The sequence below is a fragment of the Telmatherina bonti genome (genome assembly GCF_933228915.1).
Source record: "Telmatherina bonti genome assembly, chromosome: 6".
Classification (NCBI taxonomy): Eukaryota; Metazoa; Chordata; class Actinopteri; order Atheriniformes; family Telmatherinidae; genus Telmatherina; species Telmatherina bonti.
Window position 1 is genome coordinate 18,061,991 of NC_136624.1, and position 15,440 is coordinate 18,077,430.

Consider the following 15,440-nt stretch of genomic DNA (forward strand, 5'->3'; position numbering starts at 1 on the left):
TTCTTGAGCCAGAAGAGAAGCTAGCATTATGAATTATAATTTATTTTTTACACAGCGTCATTTATAACATTGTCCTTCTTAATAAACAGTGCTGAGCAGTTGAATGATTCAGTCATGAAAATTATTGTAGATGGGAAATTATTTCACCAATAAATCACCAATAACTCATATGAATTGCATTTTCCAGACTAAAGTCAAGTCAAAATAGTAAAGCAGGAGCATACTGGAGGCTCTTTCTGATTACAGAGAAAGCTCTTGGTCTCTTCATCTGCACAGACACGCAACAGATCGCATCAAAGTTTCTGTGGGCACAGTCACATCAGTGTTGGTTGGACCACTAGACACACCCTAGCTTGCTTCTACAGATAGTGTGGTTTGTTTGGAGCAGTGTGAACATGCATTAGCACTCTGGTGTGAACCAAAGAAGCAAACTCTACTCTATTTAACAACCGGTGGTCTCGGTTCGCCCTGCGATGGACTGGCGAGCTGTCCAGGGTGTACCCTGCCTGTCGCCCAAAGCCAGCTGGGATAGGCTCCAGCTTCCCCGCGACCCTGAATTGGATTAAGCGGTTTAGACAATGGATGGATGGTCTCGGTTCACTTTCACCTAAACCCTGGTGCACTTTGTGAGGCAGGTATGGTTGTAGAAGTAATATGTTGAAGCTCAGCTCTGCAACCTAGTTATTGTCTTTATTATGTTCACCAATAAAAAGGCATGGGCAGCTGTTGGACAAGACAGCATTCAGTAGCGGCTCAATGACGAAACAAAAATTCTCTCTCGAGCCTGAAGCTGCTCTTCCAGCTTCAAACTGGAGGGCCATTCATTTTGTTTTACCGACTCATTACAAGGCATGGTGTACACCATGATCACTTCATCTGCAGCCTGAAAGCAAATGGACCAGTTAGTGATCCAAAAGGAAAAAACAATGTTGTGGTGTACTACAACATGCTTGATGGTTTGATGCCTCTCATGCTGTTCATACTGGACAGATTTGTGTGAAAATTGTATGAAATTTTAACACCAATGTAAAAACAAAATCCACCAAGACTGCAAAAATATATCGTTGCTCCATTATTTACATGAGACGAACAAGCTGTTTTCTCTCCTGGCCAATAGATATTTTCTTCTGGTTAACTGGTTTGGTGCATTTCTGTAAATTGCAGTTCCAAACCAAGCCAAAAGAAGGTGTCAGATTTCATTATCATCATCATCATCATCATCATTGTTATTTAATTTTATCTTTAGATGCAAAACAGTTTTTTGCATTTATTTATTTGCTGATATGAACTCTTTTTTGAATTTTTATAGTATTCATGTGTTGTTTATCTTTATTTATTAACTGTAATTAACATAAAACAATATTGTATTTTTTAAGACTTTCTTGATTTCCTGTATTTTTTCTATAATTCTACATAAATTCAGCTGAAAAGATGTTAAAATACAGCTACAAACAAACTTTGGTTGCTTTCCTCAGTTTTTCTTGAAAGCACGCACTGTGATGAGAAAGAAAGTGACTTTATTCACTGTTTGACTGAAGTGGATCTTTCTAGTACAGAGGAATGTTGATTAATGGGAGCAAATCTCTGGAGTGTGCATAAGAAATCTAACAGAGTGAAACCAGAGGAGTGGAGGTTCTTTGTTGAGTCAGTGATGCCTAAGTTAGCTGTCGGTGCTCTGTTCTCGCTCTGATTTGCTTTGGCCAGAAAAGCAGAACTACATACAGTCAGCTCAGATAATCATTTGTGATTTTTTGGTTTTGGGTCATCTTCCTCATCTGGCTGCTGCAGGACTTGGAGTTTTTCTTCAATTTGTTCTTAACTTGCTGAAGGCTTTTATTTGTGTTTTTTGAGGGGGTAAGTTTTAAACATTTATAACAATGACAGAACTAATAATGGAGAGATTTCCGTTGAGATTAGTTGATGGCTGACCTTCTCGTATGATCACAAATGTGGTTTAATGTAGTTTATTGAAGATAGATTCATGTCAATTTAATTTCTTCCTGTTCTCAAAGCTCCATCTTTTTAAATATCTATCTTATGTATATCATAGTTTTTCTCTCATTGTTTCTTCCTTTTCTGCTGTTTCCCGTTAAACCTTATTTTTCCTCTTTTGCGTTTCCTTTTCACCTTTCCTTTTCTTGTTTTTTATTCTCTATTCACGCTTTTTTCATATTTCCACATTTGCTTATCACTGTGTTCAACCCTTCTTTCCCTCCTCCTCACCTGTCCTCTGTTCTCCTGCATTCACTCCATTTTCCTTCTACCGTTTCATATCTATTCAATCTTTGATTTTACATTGTCCTCCTGTCTTCTCTCATTGTCAGGTTCTCCATCATGCTCCATCATTTCCTTGTGCGTGGGGCTCTTCTCTTATCGGCAATAAAGTTGCTGGTTGCCATGGAAACATGTCCTGCAACAGGGATGCCTGGGATGCCAGGTGTGTATTTTCTATTCTATTCTATTCTATTCTATTCTATTCTATTCTATTCTACAGTCATTTAGCAAACACTTTTATCCAAAGCGACTTACATATGAGTGAGAACAACACAAGCACAAAATCAAACAATGGAGGACATCGTGGGAAGATGCTAGTGGACTGTCCAGTCGGACACAGGTCCTTACATGAAGCGCTACAGGCGTTTGTTTGTTTTTCTCCCTTCCCACCCCACAATTTTACCTATGTTAAAATACAAAGAGTTAATGCCATAATGTTTGTTGCAAAGGAATGGGCTAAGTTCTCTACTTATGCACACTTGGCATAATGTAGTTGTGGTAGCTGATGTATGCATCTGTTTTTTTTGTTGTTGTTTGTTTGTTGTTTGTTTTGTTTTGTTTTGTTTTGTTTTTGTTTGTTTGTTTATCTATGGAATTCTGCAGGTATTCCTGGGCTTCCTGGCAGAGATGGTCGAGATGGAGAGAAAGGACAGAAAGGGGATCCAGGTACCAACAAACACACTGACATGCCTAGATACGCTGTTGCACCCACAGAGCTGTTCATCTCAGACGAGGATGTTAATCCATCTAGAATTTGAGTATGCAGTCAGAAGAACACATCAATGCAAAGATGTTTGTTAGATTTTTCAGTCATTTAAAGTTCACTCTGGAGAAATTCTATACTTATCATATTTGCTCCAAAGGCACTTATTTCCTGCTTGAAAGTCTTTCCTGTGATAAAACAAACTGTTACCACAGCTTTTCAAAGGTGCTCAGACTTTTCCAATCAGATATGTACTTTATACAGACATGACATATAAACATAAGAGGCTACAGCTCCTCAACACAGTCGGCCTATGTTTAAATCCTGGCTGGGGCCCTTTGCTGAACATCACCCCCTTTTCTGTTCTTCTACTGCTAAATAAAGACTACTACAGCCATAAAACAATGACAATGCAATAATCAAGCTGATAGTTATAATAGAAATTATGTAAATATTTGGTAAAAAAAAAAAATTTTAAAAAAAAGAAAGAAAAAAAACATTTAACAGGATCAGCTAATTATTGGAATAGAGGGCTTGTTTCTGTTTAAAAAAACAACTAGTTTTAAAAATGTTTGTTTTTGTTAAATAAAAAAATTGCTCACAGGTTGTGAAAAACACAATGGGTCGTATTTTGGAGATATTTCTTCAGGAAAGCTTTAAACTTACTTTGGAACAGGTTATAAAAGTAACTTTCTGATAGAGTGATAAAATCAATAAACTAAGCAGCTGAAATTAAACATTTATCAGGTGAACTACCGTTCGCCCAGCGAGTTTCACCAGATCAGAACACAGAGTGACAACAATGCTATTGATGCTGTCTTTAGGACAAATGAGGAATGGTGACATCGGTTTTGAAAAGGGCTCCAAGGGAGAGCCAGGTCTGACTGGATACCCAGGTAAACGAGGTGGGAGTGGAGAGTCCGGAGAGCCAGGCATCCCAGGACCCGCTGGACCTCCAGGAGAACCAGGAGAAGCTGGGTATGTCATCAGATAAATGTCCATCCATCAAGGTATCCATTTGCTGATGGCGAAAATGTAGCTTTAACTGCAACTGCAGCTGCAACTTTATTTATATAGCACTTTTAACACAACCACAGTCGACCAAAGTGCTGTACAGAATAAAACAGAGATAATGATCATAATACAAATACAAAGTGCAAAAACATATAAAAACTGATAGAATCATGATAAACACAGTCAGATTAATAATGTCAACATCTCAGGTGGTGTTAAAAGCCAAAGAAAACAGGTGGGTTTTAAGACAGGATTTAAAAACAGGTACAGAAGAGGCCTGTCGGATGTGCAAAGGCAGCTCGTTCCATAGTTTTGGAGCTGCAACTGAAAAGGCTCTGTCCCCTCTGAGTTTACGGTGAGTTTTTGGTACACTCAGGAGGTGCTGGTCAGCCGACCTGAGTGACCGTGTCATAGACCGTTTCATAAACCTCAAAAACATAATGATTGATCTTCCCCAGCTGTTCAGAGACAACCATCATGCCTGAAATACTGAGCTGGAAAGTAGGAACAGAATCATTGTGTCGTAATGTGTTTGCACACTGTGGACGTTCTGAAACAATTCAGCATTGAAGAATGAGGAGAAGGAAAACACACACACAACTTCTACAATTTCAAAGCCAGAACATTTTCTTTTGTTTCTCTGGTTGCAGGACTGTTGGAGTTCAGCAGAAGGCAGCCTTCAGTGTGGCCAGGGGAACCAACGAATACCCGGACAAAGGCAGCATTATTAGGTTCACCTCAGTCATCACAAATATCAACAACGACTATAATACGACTACAGGACGCTTCAGGTAATAAACCTGTTAGCAATGATCAGAGCACCTTTTGGTCTTTGAACTTTGGAGACAAAGTGCTTTCCATTTGTGGTGTAATAAAAAAATATATTTTTAGTGTTATTATATTGGGAGCACATCCTGGTCGGTTTCAAGCTCGTTACATCCTCTATGAGGAGTGAGAATTTTGTTCTCGGTCTCAAGGCCAAGGGAACAAAAAAACTGTTTGTTTTGGTATAGACAGTTCTTATACCACAAGGTTTGTTTGCAACAGGACAGGGATTACTGAGGGAAGGATGTCTGTGTTTCTATTTGCAGTGACTGAATTTTTATCAAGCAGCAGGTTGAGGTTGTGCATCTATCACCAAAATTGCAGAAATGACACCTTTTTGCTTCATGCTTTTCCACGTTAAACATACCCACCTGAAATGTTCAACCAATCACAAAATTCTTCTTGGAGCCCCAACAGAAGAAAGATCTGCTCAGTTGATCACTCGAGAATAAGCCTGAAGTTGTTCTCAATCACGTCTGTGAGAACAAATTGACATCATTTTGTTCTTGTGTCCCCAAGAACAAGAAAAAGATTCTCACTTCTCATGTAGTATGTAATAGGTTCTATTCAAACAGTCAGTGCCTAAACTGAATACTTGCATACAATGTTAGGCAAGCTTAAATTTAGGTTTAGCATGCAAACATTAGCTAATTAGCATCAAGCTAACTGAATAGTATGTTTGCTGTTGTAATGTTGATACTTTTCCTGCACTTGGGGGGTGCTAGTATTACAAATTTCAGTGCTTTTTCTTGATTTAAATTGTTGACATATGTAAGTTATTTTGCATCACAATCTACAATTACTCTAATTAATTAATAGTTTAAGTTATTCAAATTAATGAACTTTCTTTTTATTGAGTCAGGCAAGCAAGAAGATCACCATCCTAGCTTAGCATGCTAGCATAGTTACATATCATCAAGCTAATTTGTATTTTGTTTGGTTTTGCTCTTTTATTGACACTTTTCTTTTCAGTAAGATTATTTTGATTAGTTTGAACTTTGTTTTCAATCAGTTTCTAACTTCACATTTTGTATTTTACATTTAAGTTAGTCTCCACAGTCCAAGTCTGATATATACTGTATTTGCTACTCAACTTCTTACATACTGATTTCTCTACTTTTCCTTTAGTTAGCTATAAGAAATCAAATCTAAAGTACATCCCATATACAACAAGAAAAGCAAAACCTGACATCATTTTAAGGAAAAATTTTGGATCATTTAGTCCGAACCAAGCAGGTGGAGCAATGAGCCACGTAACAGTTAACAGTGCCTATGTATTCTTAACTAGATCAGGGCATTTTTCTAGGTTTCCAATTTTCCAGGCTGCCAAAGCAAGAGAACTAAAAGGTCTATCATTTGTAATTATGTAAAGTACATGTGTAATATGCAAAATTTGAGTAATCTAGGTTGTTTGTTTCACTGTAGGTGTCGGATCCCAGGGATGTACTACTTTGTGTTCCATGCTTCGCTTAATGAACGACTCTGTGTGCTGTTGAAACTTGACAACACACTGCTGACATCCTTCTGTGATCATCGCCGTATCAGAAAACAGGTACAAATTTTATCTACAAGTCAAGTGTAACAATACTCAGCTAAACAATAATCGGGGCTCTTGCTATATGGTGTTATATCTTATCACTATCTCCGCCAGGGAGATTATGTTGTTGCTCATTTGTTTGTTAGTCAGTTATTATGGGTTTTCTTTATCCTGATGGGTCTTAGTCTAACTCAAGCTTTTTACGTACTCTACAAGAAACAAGAACTTTGTTCTTGCTCATGAGGATGCAAGGCTACTTTCTTCTCTGTTGATGAAAACTATCTTCAACCTTGTATCAGCCAAACTGTAGAAATGATCATTTTTCCACTAAATGCTTTTTTCGCATTAAACACGCCTAAGTCCAGCCAATCACAATACTTCTTGGAGTCTCACGGGAAGAAAGTGCTGCTTGGCTCAAGAAAAATCAACAAGCTGTCTCCAGTCATGTCCATCAGGTCATTTTGTTCTTGTGGCCTCAAGAACAAGAAAACCAAACTAACAGGCATTGATGAGTGATCTGGAAGAAATTGTGGAGATGGGAATTTTTGAAAGGATTTCTCACAATTTGGGTGAAAATGAGCTGCTTGGAGGGAGATCTTATGATTGTGGAGGTCATGTTCAAGAAAGCAGTTGGAGATGATTTGAACTTGGTGACTTTGTGCCATTAGAAGATCCTACACTGTGGTCATAAACGGATGGATATGGTTAGCAACAATACTGAGGTAGCCTCGGTTTTCCAGTTCTTCACTGACAGGAGTGTCCTTCAGTGTGGTCTCTCGCTGCTGTAGCCCATCAGCTTGAAGAGACTGTATTCTGTATACCATGGTTGTAACCAGAGGTTATTTGAGTTCCTGACAACTTTTAATCATCTCCAACCAGTCTGCCCATTCTCCTCTGACCTGACTTCAACAAGGCATTTTGTTTCAAACAATTGCTGTTCACTGGATGTTTTCTCTTTTTCAGACAATTCTCTATAAACCCTAGAGATTGTTGCATGTGGAAAATCAGAATTAAAAAAAAAGTTGTTTTTTTTTAAAAAAAAACCAAAAAAAAAAACAATATTGGCAATGAGGATGTGATTACGAAATAAGCCAACACAAATCTGACCGTATCTAAATGTTGTTGTTGTGGTGGAAATTATACACATAGCATAGTTTTAATGTGTTACTCCTTTATTAAAGTTCTTTTATGTAGTACAAAATATATATTCTGTATAGTTTAGAGAAGTTCAGAAGGCTTGCTTTATAGTTTTATATAGTTTTTATAAAGCATAGTTTTATACTATTTAGTTTTGTACATGTATAAAACTAAATGTTCTGTTCAAGGCCTGTTTCAGCTTCGACTGTTGTTATCTTCAAGCTGGCAGCTGTTTTGACTCGTGCTGCCAGGCAAAAGTTATTTGTGTATGCCAAAAGAACACTGTAACACCCTGAACAGGGTCAGCGCTCTCGAGACCTCTCGCTTGCAACAACTGTGCATTGTCAATAAACTGGACAGAACAGGGTTGATTTCTGGATTTATTTGTCATCAGATAAATTCCACGATAGCAGTACATGAGTGTAATATGTGATAACATTGTGACCTGTACTGATTCCAGGTGACTTCTGGCGGTCTGGCAGTCCACCTGGAAAAAGATCAGGAGGTTTGGCTGGAGACTAAAGACTACAGAGGGATGATGGGAGCACAAAGCGCTTACAGCATTTTTTCTGGCTTCCTGTTGCACCATCGCTGATACACTGAGGGGAAACATAAAAATATTGCAAAAAAATCTTTACCTGTTTTATTTCTGATTCTTTCACCCCTCGAAAGGGAACACAAAGGTTACTTATCTTCATTGCATTTCCTTTATCTGTACATCCTAACAACATAGCCACCAAGTCAAGTTTTGATGCAGGAATTTTAATGAATTTGCTGATGAGGAAAATTCAAAATATTTGTCTGAGTGGATGGAAAGCTAACAACTAAACTTATGTCAAGTTTACTGAATAAATTTACGTACTTAGTTGGTTTCATCATCAAAAAAGAAATCAAGTCAAACAGTTCTATAGCTAGTTTTAAAAATTATTTTACATGAGTGTGTGTGTACTGCGATGAGAAAGTCAGCCATAAAGATATCTGAATGGATGGGACGGGTTGTCACCTGTGGAAACAGGCTTATCTCAAAATGCAATGATTGAATGAATGTAATAACTTTGTCTTGTTGTCATTCTTATTTGCAGTTGACATTAGATGGTATATTATCACGTTTAATCAAGTTCATTGCTTCTGATATGATGAGCCCAATAAACTCCAATGGAAAACTTATTGCTGACACAACCAGAATGTTTTTATTTTGATTCATTTAATTTGTGTCTGTAAATCTGAAGTATTTCATTTATTAGACTGTTGACGTCCATTTTCAGAAGGTGCTACTTTGTGTAGATGTATTTATGTTCCCTGATCTAAAATGAATCTCTGAAAATGTTTCTGAAAGATATGCGACAGAGTTCAGTCAGCATGTCAATCTGTCTCACACCTGTTGACTTCTTCCTGAACAACTTTTACATTGGAATACAACTTCTGAAGCACCTTTAGATGTTTATCATATTCTGATCATACGACTGAGTTTCCTGGAATTCTTGCAGATAATTAAGCTCTGAAAGGCTCTAGCTGCACCTCTCCATCTTGCCCATAGACTGAGACATTTAATCGTAAGGTTATTGCAAATCTTGTTTATCAGAAACTCTCCCATCCACCAAGCTCAATGGATCCAGTGGAGGAGAGTGCAAACTTAAATTGATGCCTTGTGACGGATAAGCAGACCTCCCTGGAAACAATTTTTTGCTTATACTGAAAGCAAGTTGTGTATTTTTGGTTCCAGTGCCAAAAACCAAGGCAACAATCACACAAACTCTTTGTTGAGCGAAAACAAAGAACACCTTATGTTGGGTGCAGTTTTATGGAAATTAAACAAATCAATTAAAGTGTTCTTTCCAACATGTTGAAAAAGTCAGAGCCTGTATGGAGTTTGGCACCAGTAAATAAAGATGGAACAATTAAAAAACAGCAATGTGAATGTGAAATCTAGGGGGCAGAGAAAGAACATTTTCTTGTTTAATATGTTATATCCCAAGTTGTGTTGACACCCAGTTGAATTTTTCAACAGTATATGCAGCTTTACTAACATTGTGTTTTAAATCAGCTGGTTTGGGTCTGGAGGACTCAGAGCTCACTGCACTGTGGACCCTTATGGAGGTTTTAGACCAAAGTTCTTTAATTTGGGCCACAGTCCTACAGGTTATCAATGTATCCCTGCTCCAACACAGTGGACTGAAGTTAAATGGAGGTGTTTCAATTTGCTGTTCTTATACTTGAAGTTTTGAATACGCAAAACTTACAGCAAGTTACAGCTACAGCTGTGTCCACCAGTGATGCTGGGAAAATGACAGCATGAGGCCAGGCAGGAGATAACAGTGAGGAGATTGTGAAGAAAAGAAGTCCAAGTCATGTCTCAAGTCACTGGAAATGCAACTTAAGTGCGAGTCAAGTCTATGTTCCAGTCTCATGTCCCCGATTTATGATCCTTGCACTTCTACGTACACTGGCTGCGTAGCCAGTGTACGTAGCCAGTATGCTGTGTCCCAGCATACTGTGGCCAATTACTGTTTCTGAAATGAGACAGCCTACCTCGCCATACCATTGTGCGCCACAGCTGTGACAACTGTGAAAGGTTTATTAATCAAGACAAATCTATTTTTCCTGAAAGCTTCCTCAGTTAAATTTATATTTTAAAATCCAAACAGAGCCAGAAATTTGACTTTATTTCTTTTCAATTTTTCACTTCTTGGAACTTAAAACATTTATTAACCACTTAAAATCCATGAATATCAAATATAACACAATTACAGTGTCATCAATCAACCTATAAATATGAAACACTTTTAATACAATACTTTTAATACAAAATACTTTAATACAATAAATTATAGCACAAAGTGCTTAGCAGGTTTTAAAAAAAAAAAACAACATTTATAAATTGCTCTAAAGAATTACTGCAAAAATTGCGACACCTTTTAATGCCCTTGGCTTTGTTACATTTCTACCAAAGTGTTGTAAACAAAATAAAAGCTACTAATAATAGCTACTCCTTAGCACTTGACTGCTGCTCATGTGAAACAAATTCTGGGAGAAACAAGGCTACGAAGGCTGCGAAGGCTACGAAGGCTACGAAGGCTACGAAGGCTACGAAGGCTACGAAGGCTGCGAAGGCGACGAAGGCTGCGAAGGCTGCGAAGGCTGCGAAGGCTGCGAAGGCTGCGAAGGCTACGAAGGCTGCGAAGGCGACGAAGGCTGCGAAGGCTACAAAGGCTACGAAGGCGACGAAGGCTGCGAAGGCTGCGAAGGCTGCGAAGGCTACGAAGGCTGCGAAGGCGACGAAGGCTGCGAAGGCGACGAAGGCTGCAAAGGCTACGAAGGCTGCGAAGGCGACGAAGGCTGCGAAGGCTACGAAGGCTACGAAGGCTACGAAGGCTGCGAAGGCTGCGAAGGCTGCGAAGGCTACGAAGGCTGCGAAGGCTACGAAGACTGCGCTACCAGTAGCCTCTGCGACATATCTGTTGGAGTGTAGGTTTGTTGGGTGCCTTCCAAATGGGACATTATTTAGTCAGTGTTGTGTATGTAGACAAACCAACACTCCCAAGTGCGAATAGACCCTAAATTGAGACATAGCTCCCATGTGTTGTGGTCTCCCCAAAATTGTGGTGACATTAGTGCAGACTGGACTGTGGCGTAGTGGTAAGCACTGTGGCCTCACAGCAAGAAGGTCGCTGGTTCTTTTGCATGTTCTCTTGTGGATATGTGGGTTCTCTGCATCTAATCTGGCTTCCCCCACCACACAAAGACATGAATGTTAGGTTAATTGGTTGCTCTAAATTGTCCCTATGAGTGAGCAAGCGAACGTGAATGATTGTTTGTCTCTATGTTGGTGACAGAGGTGACGCACCTGTCCAGAGCATACCCTGCCTCTCCTCTAGTGATTGCTGGGATAGGCTTTTGTGACCCTTAATCAGTTCGGAAAATGAATGAAGGGTGACATTGGTGCACATTCTCTTTTAGTATAATATAGTGTCTGTATATTGAAGCAAAACTCTATTCACTGCAGGAAAATTAACTTATAATTGTTATATATATGAACATAGATAGTTTATTATTTTCATTCTTTAGAAAATTCTTGTTGGATAATTAGAATTTCTGTGCAAAATGTTCTGTTGTGGGTATAAAATATCCAAGGATCAGGACAGTTCTTAGACAAACTGGACCAGGCAAGGTTCACACCCCTATGTACCATTCTGAAATAGCGAATGACCTCCTGTGTAATATGGTATACCGCAGGGGCAACTTTAAGAAGAGGAATGCTGGATAACTGGACAGACTGGTGAAAATAGTTGGTGCTGTTGCTGTGACTGAAATGGGGTCCCACACATCAGTGGCTGAAAGAAGCTGCTGTCAGTCATGGGCAGCGACCACCATGTCTTATATAATACATTCACCAGACAGAGAAGGATGTTGAGCAGATAAATTTAGTCAATGTCATGCTCAACAGGCAGACTGAGGAGGCCTTCACTCCCAAGGGCCATCTAGCTGCTCAACTGCACTGGGAAAGTTTGGAGTGAAATAAGTTTGATGTTCTAATGTCTGAAATAAGTTGATTACTTAAAATTAGGCACAACGGCATGACTCAGTTCAGATGGACACTGTTAGGTAATAAAAGGGCACATTGTGAATGTAAACTGACTTGGGAGAGAAAACAGAAACAGGATGAAATGTAGGAGATATAAAGAGGATCTGAGGAGGAGAAAAGTGTCTATCAGCACATTTAACAGGATATAATTATTATAAACAAGCATCACCTAGATACGGCTGAGTAAAGCACGTATTATGGAACAGATACTGACATCTTCAGCAGCATGCTGCCTGGAATCAAAGAGGAAGTTTGGAGAAAAACAGAACAAAATGTTAATTTGGGGAAAGGTTTTTAAATCAGATGGATATAGTGATGCTTCATCATCAATTCTTAATCAGGTGGAGCTTTTTTTTTTTTCTTTTTTCTTTTACCATGAGTTGAGTTGTTTCACTTCTTTATTCTTAAAATAAACGAAGGCGAGGGAAGATTTGTGGATAGGATATCAAAATGATGAACTGGTTGATGAAACTGGAGAAAAGTACAAAAAATGAGCAAAGAAAAGGGAAAAAACATGAGCATGAACTGAACTGAACTAATTGAAGGTCGATAGCCTTTGCTCATTAAGTCATGAAGAGAATCTTTCAATACTGATCGTAGCGAGTGGCCACACATACAGAGATTTCACTGGGTGCGTATTTAGTACAAAAATGAAATTTACAAATTCTTCTCTTAAACCAGGCATGTCCACATGTCCCATTGCATATGCTGTTCTGGAGATTGTAGATTTGACCTTATTCTACACATCTGACTTAGAATAGAAGGTTTTTTACAGGTTTGGCAGAACTTGTTGACAAGCTGTCAAAGACTGTTAATTCGGATCAGCTGTGCTGGAAAAGGAAAATATCTAAAACCTGCAGGATGATCTTCTTTACAGACTGGCAATGGATCTCCCTGTGAGTCCATGACTGTATCTCTCAGTAACAGGCGCCTGTTTAGACATTTTGGTTGCTAAGGCAAACCCAGTCTCTGATCTCTACTCTGTTTTTCACCTGTTTTCAACTCTTTTCTGTTAAATAATTTTTTGGGGTTTTTTTATATTCTGTATTCTTCCCTCAGCATTTTCCAGCCATGAAATGTAGGATTGAGGTCTGGAATTTCTTTCCAGCAGTTTACCTCAGAAATAAAATGTCCATGGTCCATTTTACAGCTTGCTGCTTATTTATTTGTAGCGGATTGTGTCAAGTATCCATGCTAGTGGTGTGTTCAGCAAACTTTTTATGCTGCTTCGTCTCGAATAAATTTCTCTTGATTTTAACTCATTTCTTTTATTTTTGTGGGCAAACCGGAATCTCTTCTTTTCTATCTGAGTTCTGACTTTAAATATAATTGTTGCTGCTTGTTGTAAATCTGTTGCAAATCTGTGCCCGTCTTGATCTTTGGTCGTGTTCGCCCTGTGTAAGCGGTTTACTCCAGGCACTCCTACTGCAGTCAAAAAACATGCATGTTAGATTTACTGGTCAGTCTTAATCAAGAGTGCCAGTCCTCCAGATTAATACCCTGTAACTTTTAGTTGCATCACTTCTCCAACACACCTGAATCAAATGGCTGATTTCCCTCATCCTCATGTCAGTCAGCTCTGAAGAGACCTGGTAATGATTATTAGTCCATTTAATGTTTTGTTTTGGAAATTAATCATAATACTCCATCTCCATCTTCATCTTCTGCCGCTTATCCGGGGTCGGGTCGCGGGGCAGCAGCCTAAGCAGGGAAGCCCAGACTTCCCTCTCCCCAGCCACATTTGCCAACTCTGCAGGGGGGATCCCGAGGCGTTCCCAGGCCAGCCGAGAGATATAATCCCCCCAGCGTGTCCTGGGTCTTCCCCGGGGTCTCCTCCCAGAGGGACGTGCCTGGAACACCTCACCAGGGAGGCGTCCAGGAGGCATCCTGACCAGATGCCCGAGCCACCTCAAATGGTTCCTCTCGATGCGGAGGAGCAGCGGCTCTACTCTGAGCCCCTCCCGGATGACCGAGCTCCTCACCCTATCTCTAAGGGAGAGCCCGGCCACCCTGCAGAGGAAACTCATTTCAGCCGCCTGTATACGAGATCTCGTTCTTTCGGTCACGACCCACAGCTCATGACCATAGGTGAGGGTAGGAACGTAGATCGACTGGTAAGTCGAGAGCTTCGCCTTCTGGCTCAGCTCCTTCTTCACCACGACAGACCGGCGCAGAGTCCACATTACTGCAGACGCCGCACCGATCCATCTGTCGATCTCGCGCTCCATCCTTCCCTCACTCGTGAACAAGACCCCGAGATATTTAAACTCCTCCACTTGAGGCAGGACCTCACTCCCGACCCGGAGAGGGCAATCCACCCTATTCCGGCTGAGGACCATGGTCTCAGATTTGGAGGTGCTGATTCTCATCCCAGCCGCTTCACGCTCAAGCGAGAGCTGGAGATCACGACCAGATGAAGCCAACAGGACCACGTCATCCGCAAAAAGCAGGGACCCAATCCTGAGGCCACCAAGTCGGATCACCTCAACACCTCGGCTGCACCTAGAAATTCTGTCCATATAAGTTATGAACAGAATCGGTGATAAAGGGCAGCCTTGGCGGAGTCCAACCCTCACCGGAAACGGATCCGACTTACTACCAGCAATGCAGACCAAGCTCTGACACCTGTCGTACAGGGACCAGACAGCCCGTACAAGGGGGTCCGGTACCCCATACTCCCGGAGTACCCCCCACAGGAGCCCCCGGGGGACACGGTCGAATGCCTTCTCCTGGTCCACAAAACACATGTAGACTGGTTGGGCAAACTCCCATGCCCCCTCCAGGACCCCAAAGAGGGTATAGAGCTGGTCCACTGTTCCGCGACCAGGACGAAAACCACACTGCTCCTCCTCAATCCGGGATTCGACTATCCGACGGACCCTCCTCTCCAGGACCTCTGAATAGACCTTACCAGGGAGGCTGAGGAGTGTGATTCCCCTGTAATTGGAACACACCACCATCCCAGTCTGCCAATCCAGCGGTACCGCCCCCGATGTCCACGCAATGCTGCAGAGGCGTGTCAGCCAGGACAGCTCCACAGCATCCAGAGCCTTAAGGAACTCCGGGCGGATCTCATCCACCCCCGGGGCCTTGCCGCCAAGGAGCTTTTTGACCACCTCAGCGACTTCAGCCCCAGAGATAGGAGAGTCCCACGTGAGCATTGAAGTCCCCCAGCAGAACAATGGAGTCTCCAGAAGGAGCACCCTCCAGCACTCCCTCCAAGGACTCCAGAAAGGGTGGGTACTCTGAACTGCTGTTCGGCGCATAAGCACATACAACAGTCAGAACCCGTCCCCCCACCCGGAGGCGGAGGGAAACTACCCTTTCATCCACCGGGGTAAACCCCAACGTGCAGGCACCAAGCTGGG

The 15,440-nt window shown here is 40.9% G+C and overlaps 1 protein-coding gene across 1 annotated transcript; it reads left to right on the plus strand.

Moving 5' to 3' along the window:
• Positions 1–1,669: 1,669 nt before the first annotated feature.
• LOC306757346 (complement C1q subcomponent subunit C-like) lies at positions 1,670–8,541 on the plus strand. The gene is made up of 7 exons (XM_079242371.1): positions 1,670–1,854; positions 2,325–2,437; positions 2,878–2,940; positions 3,802–3,955; positions 4,642–4,782; positions 6,242–6,368; positions 7,951–8,541. The coding sequence occupies exons 2-7, from the start codon at positions 2,335–2,337 to the stop codon at positions 8,083–8,085; spliced, it is 723 nt and encodes a 240-aa protein (XP_079098497.1). The 5' UTR covers positions 1,670–1,854; positions 2,325–2,334; the 3' UTR covers positions 8,086–8,541.
• The last annotated feature ends 6,899 nt before the right edge of the window (positions 8,542–15,440 follow it).